Raw genomic sequence first — 23949 nt, forward strand, 5'->3', positions numbered from 1 at the left:
TAACAACAAAATGCATTGACTATTATGACAATGACTATAATCTTGAATAAAAAATAAAAGCAAAGAATATCACGAGTTTTTTTTTATCAATTTCTTTTTTATATCGTAAAATTGCCCGGCCAATTTTAGAACCCAATTTTAATCAACCGGAAGGATTAGCTACAAATAATACTATATGGCTATACTTGCAATAAATCTATAATTAATTAGATTCCCATGAAAAATCTACGAAAAGTTAAGTCACCATGAATGCATCTAATTGTATATTGATTATACCATGTCGGATATATTTGGATATCCTCAGCTCCCCTAATCATGTTGCATTAAAGTAACTATGATGATAAATACGTAATATGAGCAACTCTGTAGAAATGTAAGGGAATATATATATATATATATATATATATATATATATATATATATATATATATATATATATATGTTTACAAGGTAGCGTTAAGAACAGAGGACTGGGCCTTTGAGGGAATATCCTCACCTGGACCTCTTCTCTGTTCCTCCAATTTGGCATCCTAGCTACGTCTCTTCGTTATATATCTCTCTTGTGTCTTCCCTGTTCATGTGATTATTACGCAAAAGTGCACTTGGGAACTTATCCTGTTTCATTTTCCCTGTGGATTCATAGGAATATACTTGATCATGCATAAAATCGTGATCCTTTCCTATATATATCTTTATTATTTACATTTATTTTGCTTTGTCGCTGTCTCGCGTTAGCGAGGTAGCGCAAGGAAACAGACGAACGCGGGAAATGGCGAATAGTTTGAAAGAAAAAGAAAGATATATATATATATATATATATATATATATATATATATATATATATATATATATATATATATATGCTTTCCGAGCCTTGAAGAATGTGTGGAAGTCGAGAACATTATCTCGGAAAGCAAAAATGGGTATGTTTGAAGGAATAGTGGTTCCAACAATGTTGTATGGTTGCGAGGCGTGGGCTATGGATAGAGTTGTGCGCAGGAGGGTGGATGTGCTGGAAATGAGAAGTTTGAGGACAATGTGTGGTGTGAGGTGGTTTGATCGAATAAGTAATGTAAGGGTAAGAGAGATGTGTGGAAATAAAAAGAGCGTGGTTGAGAGAGCAGAAGAGGGTGTTTTGAAATGGTTTGGGCACATGGAGAGAATGAGTGAGGAAAGATTGACCAAGAGGATATATGTGTCGGAGGTGGAGGGAACGAGGAGAAGAGGGAAACCAAATTGGAGGTGGAAAGATGGAGTGAAAAAGATTTTGTGTGATCAGGGCCTGAACATGCAGGAGGGTGAAAGGCGGGCAAGGAATAGAGTGAATTAGATCGACATGGTATACCGGGGTTGACGTGCTGTCAGTGGAATGAATCAGGGCATGTGAAGCGTCTGGGGAAAACCATGGAAAGCTGTGTAGGTATGTATATTTGTGTGTGTGGACGTGTATGTATATACATGTGTATGGGGGTGGGTTGGGCCATTTCTTTCATCTGTTTCCTTGCGCTACCTCGCAAACGCGGGAGACAGCGACAAAGCAAAAAACAAAACAAAAAAAAAACATAGGGGAGAAAGAATACTTCCCACGTATTCCCTGCGTGTCGTAGAAGGCGACTAAAAGGGGAGGGAGCGGGTGGCTGGAAATCCTCCCCTCTCGTTTTTTTTTTTCAATTTTCCAAAAGAAGGAACAGAGAAAGGGGGCCAGGTGAGGATATTCCAAAAAAGGCCCAGTCCTCTGTTCTTAACGCTACCTCGCTATCGCGGGAAATGGCAAATAGTATGAAAAAAAAAAAAATATATATATATATATTATCCCTGGGGATAGGGGATTAAGAATACTTCCCACGTATTCCCTGCGTGTCGTAGAAGGCGACTAAAAGGGGAGGGAGCGGGGGGCTGGAAATCCTCCCCTCTCGTTTTTTTTTTTTTAATTTTCCAAAAGAAGGAACAGAGGGGGCCAGGTGAGGATATTCCAAAAAAGGCCCAGTCCTCTGTTCCTAACGCTACCTCGCTAATGCGGGAAATGGCGAATAGTTAAAAAAAAAAAAAGAAAGAAAGAATATATATATATATATATATATATGGTATGGTATAGTATTGATACTATACCATACCATGTGGCAAAAGCTATTGAGTGCAAAACTTATGGACGACCTGGTGCTGCATACCTAGATTTACCTGGAAATCTCATAGCTGAGATAGTAGATGAGTCACTAATTTTTCAGCATCCCAAGTGTTCCCCACCTCCAATATCTCTAGCATCACCAGACTCCGTCTTGGAGGCAGTTGCACTGCTTTTGTGGTGCTTAGCGTCCTCTGGTGGTGGTAGGGAGAAGGGTGCTGCCTATGTCCGTGCTGAAGAAAAGATCCATTGTTTGTTTGAAAAGACTGGTATACCCTTCTTACCTACACCAATGGGCAAAGGAGTTGTACCCGATGACCAAAGCATTGTTGGAGGCTGATGTGATTCTGCTTCTTGGAGCAAGATTGAATTGGATTCTTCATTTTGGTCGCCCTCCAGGATCTGCATCAGATGTAAAGTTTATACATGTGGATTTATGTTCTGAGGAGTTCCACAACAGTGTGAATGGAAGTGTTGTTTTGCTATGTGACTTAAGGGTAGTTTGTGGCCAGTTCCAAGAAGCAGTACCAGGAACTCTTGTTGCCTCAAAGTCACCTTGGTGGTCTCAACTTCAAGAGAAAGTGCAGGACAACAAAAGCATTAGTACTAAAATGGCCCAGGATATTTCAGAACCTTTGAACTACTACGCAGTACTTCATCACCTGCACCAGCTGTTACCACATGATCGTATTATTGTCAGTGAAGGAGTCACAACCATGGATATTGGACGGACTATTTTGCTCAACAAATTTCCACACCACAGACTGGATGCAGGTATGTTTGGTACAATGGGTGTTGGTCTTGGTTATGCCATTGCAGCAGCCTTATGGGCACAAGACCATGCTCCAGGCAAGCGAATCATAGGTGTTGAAGGAGATTCTGCTTTTGGTTTTAGTGGTATGGAAATGGAAACAATTTACCGCTACAAACTACCCATCATGTCATCATTGTAAACAATAATGGTTTGTAAACAACAGTGGTTTGGACAAGCAATTGTTCAATGAAATAAGAGATGGAATGGATGCTGCCATTGCAACTCCACCAACATCACTTTTGCCAACTGTACACTATGAATGCATGGCTTCAATGTTCAGTGAAACTGGTTTCTTCTGTAAGTTTGTCCCTGAACTGCAAGAGGCAGTTAGTCAGGCTCTTGAAGAAGAAAACAAGCCTTGGCTTTTGTGGGAAGGCAGCAGATTTATTTTAACTAAATTTGATAACATTATATTGTACAGTATTATTAGGAATTTATCCCTGGGGATAGGGGAGAAAGAATACTTCCCATGTATTCCTTGCATGTCGTAGAAGGCGACTAAAAGGGGTGGGAGCGGGTGGCTGGAAATCCTCCCCTCTCATTTTTTTTAATTTTTCAAAAGAAGGAACAAAGAAGGGGGCCATGTGAGGATATTCCGTTCTTAACGCTACCTCGCTAACGCGGGAAATGGTGAATAGTTTGAAAGAAAAAGAAAAGAAAAAAAAATATATATATATATGTCGGTATACCACATCGTTCCAATTCACTCTATTCCTTGCACGCCTTTCAACCTCCTGTAATTTCAGGCCTTGATCACTCAAAATTTTTTCCACTCCATCTTTCCACCTCCAATTTGGTCTCCCATTCTCCTCGTTCCCTCCACCTGACACATATATGCTCTTTGTCAATCTTTCCCCACTCATTCTCTCCATGTGACCAAACCATTTCAAAACACCCTCTTCTGCTCTCTCAACCACACTTTTTATTACCACACATCTCTCTTACCCTATTATTACTTACTTGATCAAACCACCTCACACCACATATTGTCCTCAAACATCTCATTTCCAGCACATCCACCCTCCTGCGCACAACTCTATCCATAGCCCACGCCTCGCAACCATATAACATTGTTGGAACCACTGTTCCTTCAAACATACCCATTTTTGCTTTCCGAGATAATGTTCTCGATTTCCACACATTCTTCATCGCTCCCAGAACTTTCACCCCCTCCCCACTCTATGATTCTCTTCCACTTCCATGGTTCCATCCGCTGCCGAATCCACTTCCAGATATCAAAAACACTTCACTTCCTCCAGTTTTTCTCTATGCAAACTTACCTCCCAATTGACTTGTCCCTCAACCCTATTGTACCTAAATTATAACCTTGCTCTTATTCGCATTTACTCTCAGCTTTCTTTTTTCACACACTTTACCAAACTCAGTCACCAGCTTCTGCAGTTTCTCACACGAATCAGCCACCAGCGCTGTATCATCAGCGAACAACAACTGACTCACTTCCCAAGCTCTCTCATCCACAACAGACTGCATACTTGCCCCCTTTTCCAAAACTCTTGCATTCACCTCCCTAACAACCCCATCCATAAACAAATCAAACAACCATGGAGACATCACACACCCCTGCCGCAAACCTACATTCACTGAGAACCAATCACTTTCCTCTCTTCTTACACGTACACATGCCTTACATCCTATATATACATACAACAATGCCACTGCAGATTTTTCTGAAATGAGTATTAGAAATCCTAAATATGACACTCAAAAACATCATCAAATATCAAAAAGTAACTAATGCATTTTATCATTTTAATAACTTTATTCTGCATGCTTTCTAGACAGTTATGTCTACAGTGATGCTTACACAACTGTAAAAACCTTCCATGAGTCATCTCATTCTTTGCACTATGAATGTAGCCTTAGTACACATAAAGGACTGAATACTTGACTGCAAAATGCCTTTTCAAATCAATACCTGGACTAACCAACGTAAAAAATAATTGTATAATCTTTATATTGAATCAAAAGTGAACTCTTCCACAGCAATACAACACACCAATTCTATTAATAATATTTCATACACCATCCAGTAGCCAAACCTCAACATCACTTGGTGGCTAAAGCATAGAAATGTTAAGTCTACATTTTCACTTGTACACTTATGATGAACCACATTTATTAAGAATACTGTGCAGATGTAAGGTATCAAAACATACTGACACTTTATCTCCTTGTCACATGAATTCACATGAGGATGGCAGTGCTTTCCACACTTCCGAGTGAGTGCATAGGTGCTACAGCATCATGAGCAAATATCGCAACAGATCACATAACAAGAACAATATATAATCAATCTTAATCACAAATGATGGAGAAAATCACCCAAGCATCAGATATGACAAGAAAATCACAAGATGATGCTGATGTCTCTTGGTCCTTGTATATGCTACTCTAAAAGCTTATCCATTTACAGACTGGTACTCAACACCTCAGGTTTATCTTTCTATCCATCAATCTATAAAAAAAATAGATAGGGTGTGGGATGTCACCATGGTTGTTCAATCTGTTCATGGATGGGGTGGTGAGGGGGATGAGTATGCAGTCTGTGGGGGATGAGAGGGCCTGGGAAGTGCATCAGTTATTTGCTGATGATACAGCAATGGTGGCAGGGAATACATGAGAAGTATTCTTTCAATTATAATAAATAGACCATGGAAGCGGAAGTGAATCATAGGGTGGGGGAGGGGGCGAAATTCCTGGGAGCCTTGAAGAATGTGTGGAAGTCGAGAACATTATCTCGGAAAGCAAAAATGGGTATGTTTGAAGGAATAGTGGTTCCAACAATGTTGTATGGCTGCGAGGCGTGGGCTATGGATAGAGTTGTGCGCAGGAGGGTGGATGTGCTGGAAATGAGATGTTTGAGGACAATGTGTGGTGTGAGGTGGTTTGATCGATTAAGTAATGTAAGGGTAAGAGAGATGTGTGGAAATAAAACGAGCGTGGTTGAGAGAGCAGAAAAGGGTGTTTTGAAATGGTTTGGGCACATGGAGAGAATGAGTGAGGAAAGATTGATCAAGAGGATATATGTGTTGGAGGTGGAGGGAACGAGGAGAAGTGGGAGACCAAATTGGAGGTGGAAAGATGGAGTGAAAAAGATTTTGTGTGATCAGGGCCTGAACATGCAGGAGGGTGAAAGGCAGGCAAGGAATAGAGTGAACTGGATCGATGTGGTATACCGGGGTTGACGTGCTGTCAGTGGATTGAATCAGGGCATGTGAAGCGTCTGGGATTAACCATGGAAAGTTGTGTGGGGCCTGGATGTGGAAAGGGAGCTGTGGTTTCGGGCATTATTGCATGACAGCTAGAGACTGAGTGTGAATGAATGGGGCCTTTGTTGTCTTTTCCTAGAGCTACCTCGCACACATGAGGGGGAAGGGGGATGGTATTCCATGTGTGGCGAGGTGGCGATGGGAATGAATAAAGGCAGACAGTGTGAATTGTGTGCATGGGTATATTTGTATGTGTCTGTGTGTGTATATATATGTGTACATTGAGATGTTTAGGTATGTATATTTGCGTGTGTGGACGTGTATGTACATACATTGTGTAAGGGGGTGGGTTGGGCCATTTCTTTCATCTGTTTCCTTGCGCTACCTCGCAAACGCGGGAGACAGCGGAAAAAAAAAAATGAAAAAAAAAATAAATGTATATTCATGTGTATAACAGCAGATGGGCCATTCTTCAACTCTTTCCTGGCACTACCTCACTGATGCGGGAAACAGCAATTATGTATAATAAAATATATATGAAAATATTTACAACAATTAAGTCAATGAATACCATCTAGACTGTAAAAGCTTCACAGTACACAAAACTTTCCCCACTTTAAATCCTGTAAAATGTGAAAGCTCTGTATATGAACAAGTCGGATATGACAAAACTTTTCTGAAGGCTTGCCATCCATATGTTGCAAGTTCTGCTTTGCACTATGACTGACTGCCTAGCCCAGAAATATGAAAGCTGTTTAGAAAGAAGGTGACTTGCTTGAATGATACGGTATATCATACCTACTCTGAAAGACAGAATGACCTTGACAGCTTTCTTTAACATCTTTTTTAGATCAACAACTCAGTGTAATATCTATACACTATAGCAACCTGTATATCCCACTAAACAGGGTTATAATCACCATATCACAAGCTTAACTTCACTGCCTAATTTGCCAACTCAGCATTACCTGAAAATAATTCTTAGTCTTTAATAAACTTTACAAGTATTCTACTGTGTCTTTTAACCACAAGACATTTAATAAGCCTTCCTTACAAACACCTAAACTAAAACTATTAAGAAACTACATATGCTTTTAGTCAAATAAAAAATAGGGTACAATTAATATTAAAAAGTAATCATTTTACATATTTTTCAAACATAAAACAGAGTAATTCTGAGAAAACTGATTTGCATATTGAATCAATTAAAATTTTCACCTGAGAAAGGTGATAATATATATACAGATAAAACAAATCAGCTTACATTGCTTGTCTTTGCCTGAAAACAAACCAGACATTCTCTATCAATATACTACATACTATTATGCTCACCTGGTCACTTTTATCAAATTATACTCTACAATAAAAAAGTAAGCAATGTCACTTTCACAGGAGTAAAAATTTTAAGTACATTATTAAATAAACACATGACTGTTCAGGACAACTGGTGTGAGGACAAGAATAAAGTTCTTGAAAATCAGAAGCTCTTCTTTGTAACTATCAGGACTTACACAAATAAGCACTTAACTTCAAACAATGCCACCTCAGTTTGACCAAATCTTCAGGCTTTTTTTGTCATTTAAAAACCTCTAAGTATGAAATGTTACTAGGATCTATAGTAAGTCTCAATGTACCGAGTCAGTGACATTTCTGGAGCATGAAAACACTTTTCAATATTTTCCACTATCACCGTTCTCACACCAGCCTTGTTTTTACCTGAAAAAAAAAAAAAGGACTTTATAATTTCCATACTCTTCTGCCACTGGGTCTTCAATTCCTGAAGTTATGGAGATAGTTAATAGCCCCATAATCTGGAGGGATTTTGCTTGAGCCAAAATGCTCTGAGGGAAATTTCATATGCACTTCAAACATAGATGTGCATAAACACTATATTGCCATCATTTTATGTTTACAAGGTAAAGATAAACATTAGGGAAGATACCATAAAGACAATATTTTGTTCTGTAACACCTAACAAAAGGGAAAAAAGTACAAAAAATGCTCTTCAATATTCACCAAGTTTCAAGAAAAAGTGAATATGCAATAATTTCATACAATTAAGGGTTAAGATATGCACTTAGCCCATAATTCAACCCATCATTAAGAGATGGTTCACATTAACCCTATGTGCATGGCAAGTGGGCCTCCCTTCCGTGATGTTCATAGTAATTAAGCACTAAAGCAAGTATGTTCCACAGCCAACAATAAAATTTTCCTTGGAGGTTCCATGCAGGAATCTTCACTCATCCTTTAAATCACTGCCATACATCCATAAATGGTGTCAACTGATAGCTGCTGCACAATTCATACTTGCCCTTACATTTATAATAATTAACCATGATAAGCACTTTCATTCCACAACTGCCAATGAAACTTCACTTTGGAGGCAACATGTACGAATCTTCACTCATCCCTTACATCCCAGCCACACATCTGCACATGCTGTCAACTGTTGAGCTGCTGTGCAACTACTTAATTTGTTGACAGCATGCTAGGATGCCAAGACTTTATTATAATGGTCCTGAATTAATTTTTTCTATATAATTACTGCTTTTGTAATTTTATGCAATCAGTATTATATTATCTATGACCAAATATACCAGTGTAGATTTGAAATTTTGTAATTACTGCTAACATGTATATTTATGTTGGAGTTTAACATTAATAACCCCTTCTTTATATGCAATCCACATGAACACTGCTTTGCACATTTTTTGTTTGTTGGAAGTTCATGGATATTCATTGATACATTTTGTATCTTCTCAAAGGCAGATGTGGGCCTGTATTGATTGTTGGTATGTATAGAACAAAGAAAGGTGTTTGTTTACATTCTAAGCTGTGTGATGCTGCCATTAAAGTCAGTGGACATTTACCTTGTTTTTCCTTGTATGCTACATGTACTTGAGAGTTTTTGTTCCAGATCTGGAAAATGTATAAAGAATTCATGATGATAGAGAAACAGAAAATGTGATAATATGAATTTAATTTTTTACTAGATAACTGATTTTTTTGGGAACTGATGCAAAATTTAAACATGCACCCACAAAGTTAATGTGCTACGGGATCCTATGATACTAATTAACTGTAACAGATATATTTCTTTTGTTAGAAATAAAGTGGTATCAAAGAGAAAATCTCCCTTTGTATATACTTCATTGGATTTCCTAAGAGGTCCGAACACTGTGGGAGAGCAAGCAAATGTTAAAAAGTATCCTCTCTCTTCTTGGTAGTTATATTTTAGAAGTCTACTGAAAACTTCATCCTCTTCATTAACAATTTTTTCATACTCTATAATCTTTCCCTTATCAGTGAAGTAGCAACAAGAGCCAATAAATTACATTTTTGGGAAAATTCCACACTTGGCTTCTTCTGATCCCCCTTTCAAAATCAAAGTTCACACAGGAAGGGCACATTTCCAGTCCACTATTCCTGCCCCTCTTTTTCACTTTCTATCATAATCATGGAAAATTCCTTAAAAACATATGGCGAAGTTTAGAGACTATATGCACTGATTTTTTCAGTGGTTTTAGAAAGGGGCCTAGTCTTGGAAAGGGATCTGTGATTTCGGTGCATTACACATGAGAGCTAGAGAATGGATGTGAACAAATGTGGCCTTTCTTCATCTATTCCTGGTACTACCTTGCTAGTGTGGGAAAAGGCGAATATGTATGAAAAAAAGGGTGCTACCTCACTAACACTGGAAATAGCAATTAAGTATATACTCATATACATGCAATTTAATTACACATTCAGGGAAGAATGCTTTATTACACAGAAAATGGTGAAAGTCACTTACTTTTGGAAGTCAGAAAATTGTACTGACAGAGGGCATGTATCAAAAGTCTCTCAAAACTTGTCAAATCTGGGTTTCTTAAGACAGCAGACGGATTTGTGATGAATGTTTCCCTGATTTCCTGTTCAAGATTTGATAGGACACCCTGCAAGACAATGTTATAAAAATTCATTACTACTGGAAAAAAATATATGGTATATAAACATTGTGCGAACACCTAAAACAGCATTTACTCTCTGACTTTACACAAAAAAGCTATCTTGTCAAATAATCAGTGATATCAATCATGATTTTCAAAATACTGCACTTTCCTATTTTGTCTTTCTCAGCTGATTAACATTCATCTTTTCTGTAAAAAAAAGATTCCCATTAGGGTGTATTTGCAAGATATCAAAGTACTCCCACAAGTATGGATATGTACATGTGTATATATGTATATGTCTGCATATGTAGAAATGTTATCCCTGGGGATAGGGGATTAAGAATACTTCCCACGTATTCCCTGCGTGTCGTAGAAGGCGACTAAAAGGGGAGGGAGCGGGGGGCTGGAAATCCTCCCCTCTCGTTTTTTTTTTTTAATTTTCCAAAAGAGGGAACAGAGAATTGGGCCAGGTGAGGGTATTCCCTCAAAGGCCCAGTCCTCTATTCTTAACGCTACCTCGCTAATGCGGGAAATGGCGAATAGTTTGAAAGAAAAAGATGTAGAAATGTATATATATATATATATATATATATATATATATATATATGAATATGTGCGTGTGTGGGTGTTTATGTATATACATGAGTATGTGGGTGGGTTGGGCCATTCCGCGTCTGTTTCCTTTCTCTACCATGCTAACGCGGGAGATGGCAGTTAAGTATACGTATATAAAAAAAAGTATATATATATATCTTTTTCTTTTCTTTTAAACTATTCGCCATTTCCCGCATTAGTGAGGTAGCGTTAAGAACAGAGGACTGGGCCTTTTTTGGAATATCCTCACCTGGCCCCCTCTGTTCCTTCTTTTGGGGAAAAAAAAAAAAAAAAAAAAAAAAAAAAAAAAAAAAAAAAACACATTCAACAAACCTTCAAAATACTCACTCCATCTCCTTCTCACATCACCACTACTTGTTATCACCTTCCCATTTGCGCCCTTCACTGAAGTTCCCATTTGCTCCCTTGTCTTACGTACTTTATTTACCTCCTTCCAGAACATCTTTTTATTCTCCCTAAAATTTAACGATACTCTCTCACCCCAACTCTCATTTGCCCTCTTTTTCACCTCTTGCACCTTTCTCTTGACCTCCTGTCTCTTTCTTTTATACATCTCCCACTCAATTGCATTTTTTCCCTGCAAAAATCGTCCAAATGCCTCTCTCTTCTCTTTCACTAATAATCTTACTTCTTCATCCCACCACTCACTACCCTTTCTAATCAACCCACCTCCCACTCTTCTCATGCCACAAGCATCTTTTGCGCAATCCATCACTGATTCCCTAAATACATCCCATTCCTCCCCCACTCACCTTACTTCCATTGTTCTCACCTTTTTCCATTCTGTACTCAGTCTCTCCTGGTACTTCCTCATACAAGTCTCCTTCCCAAGCTCACTTACTCTTACCACCCTCTTCACCCCAACATTCACTCTTCTTTTCTGAAAACCCATACAAATCTTCACCTAGCCTCCACAAGATAATGATCAGACATCCCTCCAGTTGCACCTCTCAGCACATTAACATCAAAAAGTCTCTCTTTCGCGCGCCTGTCAATTAACACGTAATCCAATAACGCTCTCTGGCCATCTCTCCTACTTACATACGTATACTTATGTATATCTCGCTTTTTAAACCTGGTATTCCCAATCACCAGTCCTTTTTCAGCACATAAGTCTACAAGCTCTTCACCATTTCCATTTACAACACTGAACACCCCATGTATACCAATTATTCCCTCAACTGCCACATTACTCACCTTTGCATTCAAATCACCCATCACTATAACCCGGTCTCGTGCATCAAAACCACTAGCACACTCATTCAGCTGCTCCCAAAACACTTGCCTACCTCGCAAACGCGGGAGACAGCGGAAAAAAAAAAAAAAAAAAAAAAAAAAAAAAAAAAAAGAGAATGAGTGAGGAAAGATTGACCAAGAGGATATATGTGTCGGAGGTGGAGGGAACGAGGAGAAGAGGGAAACCAAATTGGAGGTGGAAAGATGGAGTGAAAAAGATTTTGTGTGATCAGGGCCTGAACATGCAGGAGGGTGAAAGGAGGGCAAGGAATAGAGTGAATTGGAGCGATGTGGTATACCGGGGTTGACGTGCTGTCAGTGGATTGAATCAGGGCATGTGAAGCGTCTGGGGTAAACCATGGAAAGCTGTGTAGGTATGTATATTTGCGTGTGTGGATGTATGTATATACATGTGTATGGGGGTGGGTTGGGCCATTTCTTTTGTCTGTTTCCTTGCGCTACCTCGCAAACGCGGGAGACAGCGACAAAAAAAAAAAAAAAATATATATATATATATATATATATATATATATATATAAATATATATATATATATATATATTTATTCATTTATTATACTTTGTCGCTGTCTACAGCGTTAACGAGGTAGCGCAAGGAAACAGACGAAAGAATGGCCCAACCCACCCACATACACATGTGTATACATACACATCCACACATGCACATATACATACCTATACATCTCAACGTATACGTATATATACACGCACAGACATATACATATATACACATGTACATGATTCATACTGACTGCCCTTATTCATTCCTGTCGCCATCCCGCCACACATGAAATGACAACCCCTCCCTCTGCATGTGAGTGAGGTAGCGCTGTCTCCCGCGTTAGAGAAGGGGGCCAGGTGAGGATAATCCCTCAAAGGCCCAGTCTTCTGTTCTTAATGCTACCTTGTTAATGCGGGAAATGGCGAATAGTATGAAAGAATATATATATGTATATATATATATATTCATTCATTCATTCTTTCATTCATACTATTCGCCATTTCCCGCATTAGCGAGGTAGCGTTAAGAACAGAGGACTGGGCCTTTGAGGGAACATCCTCACATGGCCCCCTTCTCTGTTCCTTCTTTTGGAAAAAAAAAAAAAAATATAAATATATAATGGGGAGGTAATGGGTAATAACAAGTGGTGGTGATGTTAGAAGGAGATGGAGTGAGTATTTTGAAGGTTTGTTGAATGCGTTAGATGATACAGTGGCAGATATAGGGTGTTTTGGTCGAGGTGGTGTGCGCAGTGAGAGGGTCAGAGAGAATGATCTGTTAAACTGAGAAGAGGTAGTGAGAACTCTGTGGAAGATGAAAGCCGGCAAGGCGGCGGGTTTGGATGGTATTGCAGTGGAATTTATTAAAAAAGGGGGTGACTGTGTTGTTGACTTGTTGGTGAGGATATTCAACGTATATATGGCTCATGATGAAGTGCCTGAGGATTGGTGGAATGCATGCATAGTGCCATTGTACAAAGGTGAGTGTTCAAATTACATAGGTATAAGTTTGTTGAGTATTCCTGGGAAATTATATGGGAGGGTACTGATTGCGAGGAAGAAGGCATGTACAGAGCATCAGATTGGGAAGAGCAATGTGGTTTCAGAAGTGGTAGAGGATGTGTGGATCAGGTGTTTGCTTTGAAGAATATATGTGAGAAATACTTAGAAAAACTAATGGATTTGTATGTAGCAATTATGGATCTGGAGAAGGCATATGACAGAGTTGATAGAGATGCTCTGTGGAAGGTATTAAGAGTACATGGTGTGGGAGGCAAGTTGCTAGAAGCAGTGAAAAGTTTTATTGAGGATGTAAGGCATGTGTATGAGTAGGAAGAGAGGAAATTGATTGGTTCTTAGTGAATGTTGGTTTGCGAAAGGGGTGCGTGATGTCTCCATGGTTGTTAAATTTGTTTATGGATGGGGTTGTTAGGAAGGTGAATGCAAGAGTTTTGGAGAGAGGGGCAAGTATGCAGTCTGTTGTGGATTAGAGGGCTTGGGAAGCCAGTCAGCTGTTGTTCACTGGTGGCTGATTCAAGTGAGAAACTGCAGAAGCTGGTGACTGAGTTTGGTAAAGCGTGTGAAAGAAGAAAGCTGAGAGTAAATATTATAAAATACAATGGGATTGAGGGACAAGTCAATTGACAGCATGTCGACCCCGGTATACTACATCGTTCCAATTCACTCTACTCCTTGCACACCTTTCACCCTCCTGTAAGATCAGGTCTTGGTCACTCAAAATCTTTTTTACTCCATCTTTCCACCTCCAATTTGGTCTCCCACTTCTTGTTCCCTCTACCTCTGACATATATATCCACTTTGTCAATCTTTCCTCACTCATTCTCTCCACGTGAACAAACCATTTCAACACACCCTCTTCTGCTCTCTCGACCACATGCTTTTTATTGCCATACATCTCTCTCACCCTTTCATTATTTACTCGATCAAATACTAACTCGATTCCTTGCTCTACCCTCCAACCAAACTACACCATAACCAACTACCTATCCAAAATAACACAAAAACTTTTAACTTTGCTCCAAACTTTAGCAAAGCATACTCACAAATCCATACCCCACACATATGTGAGACTGACAAAAATATCCATGCAGTAATAATCTGAAAAACATTAAATACCAGTCAGGCATCAGAGACATAGATATAAGAAAGAAATGCCATCCCAACACAGGCTTAGATTTCACTCCAACACAATTACAGCCATCTAAAACAAAACTTCCTATGCATGTACAAGTTATAATCCTTTATCTGCATTCTGGACACAACCCATCTCTACAATATTATAAACACTGACTAACCACATTACAGAACAATTTTATGTCCAAAATGTAACTCTCTTACTGAAGATGCTGAACAAATACTCCTCAACTATCCTGCACTATCATCCAAGTGGATATGGCTGGTTTTCTGTGTGCTGCATGAGCCTCAGAGAAGGAGTTCCTTGGGTAGAAAAGTAACTTAAGTAATATATGGCTAACCAATGGCAAATGCTTTTTCTTGAGGATAGATTGTAGTTGTGGTTCCATCATGCTGAATCGAAGTTCTTCACTACATGCAGGATGAACTCTACGGCAATCAGACACTGATGGTACAGGCTTCAATCCTTAAAGAAATGTGATAAAACATGATTTACTCTTCTTATCAGACAGCTTTAAAGAATGACAAAGCTCGCATATAATCATATTTTTATCCCTGTTTCTATTTCATGAGTATGAAAGGACCTATGTATAAAAAAAAAAAATTCTGTAGTATACAATATACTCTCAACTCTTTAAGCAAATTTATTCTAAATCTACAAAGCTGTAGATCAACAATGGTAGTTTTCTCACCAGGAACTGAATTTCAGTTCATCTATGGTGGTGGCTTGAGATGCCTAAGACCTCCTTACTCTACACTTCGGCATCAATTCCTCAATCAGCTTTGAAACATGCGTCAGGAGGATGTTGCAATAAACTGCAAACTTTTGATGAACAGCTCAGTAACAACAGGACTAGTTAATGACATAAAAAATATATATTATTTTATCATTGTTATACTTGATTGCCATTTCCCGTGTCAGTGAGGTAGCACCAGGAAACAGACGAAGAATAGCCCATCCACTCATATACACACACACACACATATATTCATTATCATTATCTGTGGAAGGTATTAAGAATATATGGTGTGGGAGGCAAGTTGTTAGAAGCAGTGAAAAGTTTTTATCGAGGATGTAAGGCATGTGTACGTGTAGGAAGAGAGGAAAGTGATTGGTTCTCAGTGAATGTAGGTTTGCGGCAGGGGTGTGTGATGTCTCCATGGTTGTTTAATTTGTTTATGGATGGGGTTGTTAGGGAGGTGAATGCAAGAGTTTTGGAAAGAGGGGCTAGTATGAAGTCTGTTGGGGATGAGAGAGCTTGGGAAGTGAGTCAGTTGTTGTTCGCTGATGATACAGCGCTGGTGGCTGATTCATGTGAGAAACTGCAGAAGCTGGTGACTGAGTTTGGTAAAGTGTGTGAAAGAAGAAAGTTAAGAGTAAATGTGAATAAGAGCAAGGTTATTAGGTACAGTAGGGTTGAGGGTCAAGTCAATTGGGAGGTAAGTTTGAATGGAGAAAAACTGGAGGAAGTAAAGTGTTTTAGATATCTGGGAGTGGATCTGGCAGCGGATGGAACCATGGAAGCGGAAGTGGATCATAGGGTGGGGGAGGGGGCGAAAATTCTGGGAGCCTTGAAGAATGTGTGGAAGTCGAGAACATTATCTCGGAAAGCAAAAATGGGTATGTTTGAAGGAATAGTGGTTCCAACAATGTTGTATGGTTGCGAGGCGTGGGCTATGGATAGAGTTGTGCGCAGGAGGATGGATGCGCTGGAAATGAGATGTTTGAGGACAATGTGTGGTGTGAGGTGGTTTGATCGAGTAAGTAACGTAAGGGTAAGAGAGATGTGTGGAAATAAAAAGAGCGTGGTTGAGAGAGCAGAAGAGGGTGTTTTGAAATGGTTTGGGCACATGGAGAGAATGAGTGAGGAAAGATTGACCAAGAGGATATATGTGTCGGAGGTGGAGGGAACGAGGAGAAGAGGGAGACCAAATTGGAGGTGGAAAGATGGAGTGAAAAAGATTTTGTGTGATCGGGGCCTGAACATGCAGGAGGGTGAAAGGAGGGCAAGGAATAGAGTGAATTGGAGCGATGTGGTATACCGGGGTTGACGTGCTGTCAGTGGATTGAATCGGGGCATGTGAAGCGTCTGGGGTAAACCATGGAAAGCTGTGTAGGTATGTATATTTGCGTGTGTGGACGTATGTATATACATGTGTATGGGGGTGAATTGGGCCATTTCTTTCGTCTGTTTCCTTGCGCTACCTCGCGAACGCGGGAGACAGCAAAAAAAAAAAAAAAAAAAAAAAAAAAAAAAAAAAAATATATATATATATATATATATATATATTATCCCTGGGGATAGGGGAGAAAGAATACTTCCCACGTATTCCCTGCGTGTCGTAGAAGGCGACTAAAAGGGGAGGGAGCGGGTGGCTGGAAATCCTCCCCTTTCTTGTTTTTTTTTTTAATTTTCCAAAAGAAGGAACAGAGAAGGGGGTCAGGTGAGGATATTCCCTCTAAGGCCCAGTTCTCTGTTCTTAACGCTACCTCGCTAACGCGGGAAATGGCAAATAGTATGAAAAAAAAAAAAAAAAAAAAAAAAAAAAAATATATATATATATATATATATATATATATATATACACATATACTTGCTTGCCTTCATTTATCCCTGGTGCCACTCTGCTCCACAGAAAACAGCATTGCTACCCCCTACTTCAGCGAGGTAGCACCAGGAAAACAGACAAAAAAGGTTACATTCAATCACACTCAGTCTCTAGCTGTCAAGTGTAATGTATAGTTTTCCTAAACGTAGAACAGAAGACTTAATCCAGCATCTTCAAACACTATAAGTCACTAATGTCACATAAAAAGGAAATTCAGGTCTTACCTTTTATCTCGCTCAACTTCCATTCACCATGATCATTAGGATTTACAGCAACCTGAGTGAAGGTGATACCATCCATGGCTCTGCCATTACTGGTCTGGCGCTTTGGGGATATGGCTTCCAAGTACTTCCTCTGCTCCTTCTCATTAAGATTTATAAAGTACTGCCACACCTGCAACATCATTCCATGAGGCAAGCCTTTAAAGTTTAAGGTATCTAACATCTCCAACTATCTATCTACCAATCAGTAAGTACATAGATTAATGAATTATTAAATATTTCTATACCAATTTGCATGGATAACATAGAATAAAATATATAATTAAATATATAAATATGTTTTTCATACTTCTTTCCTGCATCTCATTTAGTAAGGTAGCAACAGGAATAGATGAAGAATGGCCTTACTTGCTCATATTCATATTTACATTCTATCTGTTAATATATATATATTTATCTATTTATTTTGCTTTGTCGCTGTCTCCCACATTAGCGAGGTAGCGCAAGGAAACAGACGAAAGAATAGAGACAGCGACAAAGCAAAATAATAATAATAATTTTTCTTTCTTTTCTTTTAAACTATTCGCCATTTCCCGCGCCAGCGAGGTAGCGTTAAGAACATAGGACCGGGCCCCGAGGGAACATCCTCACATAGCCCCGTTCTCTGTTCCTTCTTTTGGGGGGAAAAAAAAAAAAAATAATAATAAATATTCATGTGTGGCGGGGTGGCGAAGGGAATGGATGAAGGCAGCAAGCATGAATACGTACATGTGTAAATATGTATATGTCTGTGTATGTATATGTATGTATACATTGTACTGTATAGGTGTATATGTGTGTCTCTGTGTGGGTGTTTATGTATATGCATGTGTATGCATGTATATGTATATGTATGTGTGTGTGTGTGTTTGTGTGTGTGTAAGGTACCCATTTTATCAACAAACCCATAGGGGTGGATGAACAGCAGGGCTGACTGCAGATCAACTACTGCACTGGGTGGCCAGTGAGAGCTTCAAGGACAGGAAGCCTGACTGCGACACCACAAAAGTCCATAAACTTATAAAATAAAAAATGCATTCATAAATATTGTAGACTGCAATACAGATGCCCATAATATCTTCAAGAACTTAATGGTAAGTGTTCAAATACACAGTATACAACAATACACTGGAAGCATGTCTGCTTAGTTCCCACTTCCTGTATTTTCTTCAAGGAAGAAGCTTGTAATATCAATGTAGTTTTAAAGGAATTATAATCAACACTATTCAACAATCAGATATGAATTACAGGAGTAGAATTGTCATGACCTATTTTCTGCTCACATTTTATTTAATAATTTCTGTGACTAATAAGAAAATCAAATACAGAGGATGAAGATGCACAAACAGAAAAAAGCAAATCCATCTCATCCACAAAGCTTTTACGAATGGAAGCAGAGTGACTTTTCATAAGACATACATAAAATTACTTCATCTCTACAAGCATGGAAAATTGTGTTAACAAAATAGCTAATAGGCAACGTAGGACAAGTGAAGCCCATTTTAGCAACCATCATGCTTTGGAAATTGTGAAATATGTCCATTATTCTTTATGAACTTAAGTCTCTCAGTGTATTGCATATGACAGCTAGAGAATGGGTGTGAGCCAGCTTTAAAGGGTTGATCAAGTATTCATAATTACTGTGCTCATTTACATGTGTATGTATATGTATGTATACATTGTACTGTATAGGTGTATATGTGTTCTAATGTCCAAAGTTTTAGTGAACAAAAGTTTCCATACTAATAGTCAAAATCTTATCTATTTAAGTGACTCATCATCATAAACTAACACCTCAATTCACATCATCCTCACATTCAAACAATCTCCATTGCACATAATCAAAATTCATTTCTTTAATATCCTCACCTATAATATTTGTAGTTTTCAATATCACTCACTTCACTGAACATTTTCTTCACAGTCTCTTTTTTTTTGTACCTGCAGTCATAGTACCTACTGATTCTTCATGAATCTATCATCAGCTATTAATCCAACAAGACCATAGAAGAAAAATCAGGAATTTTACCCTCATATCATCATCATTGCTGAGCAGCTTGGTAAAAGCATTCTGAGAGTTTGGCTGCAAATCAGTAATGCTCACATCATTAGGGTCCTCCGATTCATCCTCTATAAGGGTCTGTAGAGCACGAGCTGTTGACCAAAATAAAAGTATAAAAATAATTCAACATTAATATAGCAATCTAAACAGGCATTATATCTAATAACATCTTCCATTTAAATCTGCAAGGTTAATGCTGTATTCCAAAACATCTAGTGAAACTTAAAAAAGATATACAAATTTTGTAAAAAAATACAAAAGAAATCATCGGATATCTCAAAACATCTGTGTTATAAAAGAATGTTTAAATATTTGGTAAGCTCATCTCTTTAAAAGAATTCTTAAAGATTTGGTAAGCTCATCTCAACAGAATTTCCAGCTTTCTTGATAACTAATACAAGATTTCAAGCAATAATGATGGGGTAACACTTCATACTCAGAGGGTAAAGTTATGAAAACTTTTGTGCACATCTTAATTTGTTTAATTCAAATCAGCACACAAACCCCACAGTAACTCACTATTATTAGCCCTTCTAATTTTTCTTGCACCAGAGTACTGATTCAGACCAAGGTTCTCTAAACGGTGAAGAAGCTGTCCAGGATTCCGACGAAGGGGTACAATGACAGGTGATTCATCATCGACAGTCTCCGACTCTGATGGTGTGGCTGGTTGACTGATACCTAATCTGTTCAGAACACAAAACTCTACTACTTTTATGTAAACAAGAAAGTGGCCATCAATATGGTTAATTAATTCTAAACCACTTTCAGAGTCTGGAAATATTTGGGGCTTAATTGTAATGAATATAGGACTGAAAGGGGAGGATGGTTTTAATCGAATAGACAAATATCAGAAAATATATCAAGCGAGTAGAGTCATCATAGTGGTAAGTTACATACCAGGTACTTCTTAACAGGAGTTCCGTACTGTCATCTTGTAGGCATTTAGACCTACTTCAGTGCTTGTTTCTGCACCTTGACCTAGAGTCATCTTTCATTTCTGTCATACCATTATGAACTACTGTACCCATCCAACAACATATATCTTCTTCTTACTATCATAACATGACACACTTACTAACACACCTTTTGCATAAGGCTATTATCAAACGTACATTACAGCGCCTTTGGAATATGGTCGAGAAAGACAGTAAGATCTTGAAAGAGCGACCTTAATGGTTGCAGGCTTGTAGAAATTAGTAGTAGATGCTCGAAATTCACACTAGAAATTACTCTCCAGTGGTTGTAAAGGTTAGCACTTAATAGGTCCTAAACTGAAATGTCCCGAATATTCCTTGATGTTGCACCCTTATACTCACAAATCATCTAATCCAAGTTATCAACAGCTTCTATAATCATAAAATATATAATATATCTCAAGTAATATACTTCTCATGTTGCCACTTCTTAATGTAATCTTTGTCACCCTATACTGTAACATGTTAATTTATTACTACAGCTAAATATCAATAATATATAAGTTAGTAAGTTTGGTTAGTAGTATCCTAGTAAGATGAATTTCAAAGCTATTTGATTGAAAGGTGAGGGCAGGTAAGCTTTCTCGAACTTTTAACAGTGCAGTTCTTCAGCAAGTGCGAAAGGATGATAGTCAATCAGCTTTTGTTGAAATCACTGATGTAGGAAAGTACTTCAAAAGCAATGGATGTAATTGCAACCTATTAGGACCAAGCATTTAGATTTGAAGTTATAGATGAATGCTATCTCTTGGATAAGGTATTAAAGAAAATAATATGGTTGGAAGGAATTGTAGTAAAAGTTCATACAAAGAAAAGTTTACTATCTGATCTAAGTACAAGGGCATGTATACTGTGATAGGGTAAGAAGAAGATTAAATGATTGTTTCAGTGATGTAGTTTGCGCGCGGGGTGATGTACTTCCATGGTTTAATTTAGTTGTTAGGATGGGTTTGTTCGAGTAATGCTAGATCAATCCGAAAATATGAAGACATAGAATGGAAGATTACCTGTTGGGGATTAAACTGGAATGTGTCAGTTGATGTTCTGATAAACATGTGCCTTACATGTTGAAGAAACTGAGAAGCTAGCGTGACGTTTGCTAACAGTTGTGCGAAGAAACATTGTTAGAAAATGTAATTAAAGAGCAAGGTTATTAGGTACAGTAGGGGTGAGGGTCAAGTCAATTGGGAGGTGAGTTTGAATGGAGAAAAACTGGAGGAAGTGAAGTGTTTTAGATATCTGGGAGTGGATCTGTCAGCGGATGGAACCATGGAAGCGGAAGTGGATCATAGGGTGGGGGAGGGGGCGAAAATTTTGGGAGCCTTGAAAAATGTGTGGAAGTCGAGAACATTATCTCGGAAAGCAAAAATGGGTATGTTTGAGGGAATAGTGGTTCCAACAATGTTGTATGGTTGCGAGGCGTGGGCTATGGATAGAGATGTGCGCAGGAGGATGGATGTGCTGGAAATGAGATGTTTGAGGACAATGTGTGGTGTGAGGTGGTTTGATCGAGTAAGTAACGTAAGGGTAAGAGAGATGTGTGGAAATAAAAAGAGCGTGGTTGAGAGAGCAGAAGAGGGTGTTTTGAAATGGTTTGGGCACATGGAGAGAATGAGTGAGGAAAGATTGACCAAGAGGATATATGTGTCGGAGGTGGAGGGAATGAGGAGAAGAGGGAGACCAAATTGGAGGTGGAAAGATGGAGTGAAAAAGATTTTGTGTGATCGGGGCCTGAACATGCAGGAGGGTGAAAGGAGGGCAAGAAATAGAGTGAATTGGAGTCATGTGGTATACAGGGGTTGACGTGCTGTCAGTGGATTGAAGCAAGGCATGTGAAGCGTCTGGGGTAAACCATGGAAAGCTGTGTAGGTATGTATATTTGCGTGTGTGGACGTGTGTATGTACATGTGTATGGGGGGGGGGGGTTGGGCCATTTCTTTCGTCTGTTTCCTTGCGCTACCTCGCAAACGCGGGAGACAGCGACAAAGTATAAAAAAAAAAAAAAAAAAAAAAAAAATATATATATATATATATATATATATATATATATATATATATATATATATATATATATATATATTTCATTTGTCTATTTTCTTAATGTAATCTTTGTGGTGCACCTGAATACTTGTAAAGATGTGTTGGTAGAGTTTGGCTGTGCTCAGCTAAGCTATGCTAAGTAGGTTTAGTTCAGCTAAGTTTGGTTAGATAGCTTGATACCACATCAAGGAATGGAATTTCAAAAAAGCAATACCCTTTTTACCAAATTTCGAGCTGGTGGGACTGGTAACTCTTCCTCCAAACCTTTTAACGTCAAGTTCTGTCACTGGCACATGACGAAAGATAACTAATCACAGTCAAACAAAAATTAGTCAGGAATCTACCTGAGCATACTGGACAAGGAGTTACTAAATGTAGAACTCCGCACAAAATTGACAACCTATTGAGCACCAATCCATTTGAGACGCATATTTCGACAGCTTGAGAGATTAAGTGAGTTTCATAGGTTATGTTATTCATTTAGATGCATATTACCTACTTCCACATTAATAACAGCTAATTTCCCCATAAGTGTAAAATCTCCGACACTACTGCCATATATAACATATTCCCGATACTGCTGCCATATCTAACATAGTTCAATAACATACAAAGCTCAACATCATGCTCCACAGTAGTTACTGAATTCTTTAAAGCTAACCAAGCATTGCAGAACACATGTCAATATCCAAAACTAGTTGCGATGAGGAGTTAAATTGAACTATTATCAGATAATTCAGATGACAATATTCTTATCAAGTCGTCTGCCTCAATTTCGACTCGCTGGGGTATTGATTACCACATACATATATAATACATTTGCCAGCTGGTTAGAATGTTACATTTCCTGACTCTGGCCCTTCCACTATCTAATCAAACACAGATTTATACAACAAATATGTGTGGAAGACAATTATGAATGGAATGAGACTTTACCCTTCATATGTCCTGTTAACTTACTGACCTGTTCTAAAGATACTGTAAATACAGAATAAAAATAAGTCCTTACGAGTTGATAGAGTCCACACTGACGTTCAAGACTGGAGCCCTTCCACCGAGTTTCTCAATTACACCCATTGTTACAAAAGGCTTCAATTAACAGCAGACAAGCAGGTAAAAAGATTTGTTTTAGTTGTTATCTACTTGTGTTCACAGGGGAGACTGACTGGTTACTGAGGCAGCCGCTAGGTGGCAGGCACCACACCCACCATGGCCTTGAATATTACAAAATCATATACTCCCTCTAGTAGGACTTTCTCCCATTTTATTGTACGTATGCTTAGTTAACACTAAATATTCCCTGCCCTCCAAGAGTATTCTCTAACAATGAGCTGATATTTTATACTCCTTGTACTAATAAATCATGTATGGAAA

The 23949-nt window shown here is 38.5% G+C and overlaps 1 protein-coding gene and 1 pseudogene across 2 annotated transcripts; one reads left to right on the plus strand and one right to left on the minus strand.

The window, feature by feature from the left end:
• Window positions 1–891: 891 nt before the first annotated feature.
• Window positions 892–4754, plus strand: LOC139764251 (2-hydroxyacyl-CoA lyase 1 pseudogene; annotated as a pseudogene).
• LOC139764333 (R3H domain-containing protein 4-like) lies at window positions 4697–23747 on the minus strand. 2 transcript variants are annotated; one of them, XM_071690851.1, is made up of 8 exons: window positions 23585–23747; window positions 20078–20244; window positions 19526–19650; window positions 17461–17629; window positions 14968–15092; window positions 9963–10104; window positions 9040–9088; window positions 4697–7882 (listed from the first exon to the last, which is right to left on the minus strand). In XM_071690851.1, the coding sequence occupies exons 1-8, from the start codon at window positions 23650–23652 to the stop codon at window positions 7879–7881; spliced, it is 849 nt and encodes a 282-aa protein (XP_071546952.1). In that variant the 5' UTR covers window positions 23653–23747; the 3' UTR covers window positions 4697–7878. The 2 variants fall into 2 exon arrangements, with proteins under 2 accessions (XP_071546952.1, XP_071546951.1); XM_071690850.1 differs by lacking the exon at window positions 9040–9088 and having other exon boundaries at window positions 23585–23746.
• Between the last annotated feature and the right edge of the window lie 202 nt (window positions 23748–23949).

Source organism: Panulirus ornatus, chromosome 49, assembly GCF_036320965.1.
Source record: "Panulirus ornatus isolate Po-2019 chromosome 49, ASM3632096v1, whole genome shotgun sequence".
Lineage (NCBI taxonomy): Eukaryota > Metazoa > Arthropoda > Malacostraca > Decapoda > Palinuridae > Panulirus > Panulirus ornatus.

Excerpts from the sequence above, each read along its gene's own strand:
- LOC139764333 (XM_071690850.1), bottom strand. The coding sequence starts at position 23,652 with ATGGGTGTAATTGAGAAACTCGGTGGAAGGGCTCCAGTCTTGAACGTC. Across the intron at positions 19,651-20,077 it reads AATTAGAAGGGCTAATAATA|CTCGTGCTCTACAGACCCTT; the intron begins GTGAGTTACTGT and ends TTTGGTCAACAG. Across the intron at positions 10,105-14,967 it reads AGAAAAAGCATTTGCCATTG|GGTGTCCTATCAAATCTTGA; the intron begins GTTAGCCATATA and ends ATTGTCTTGCAG.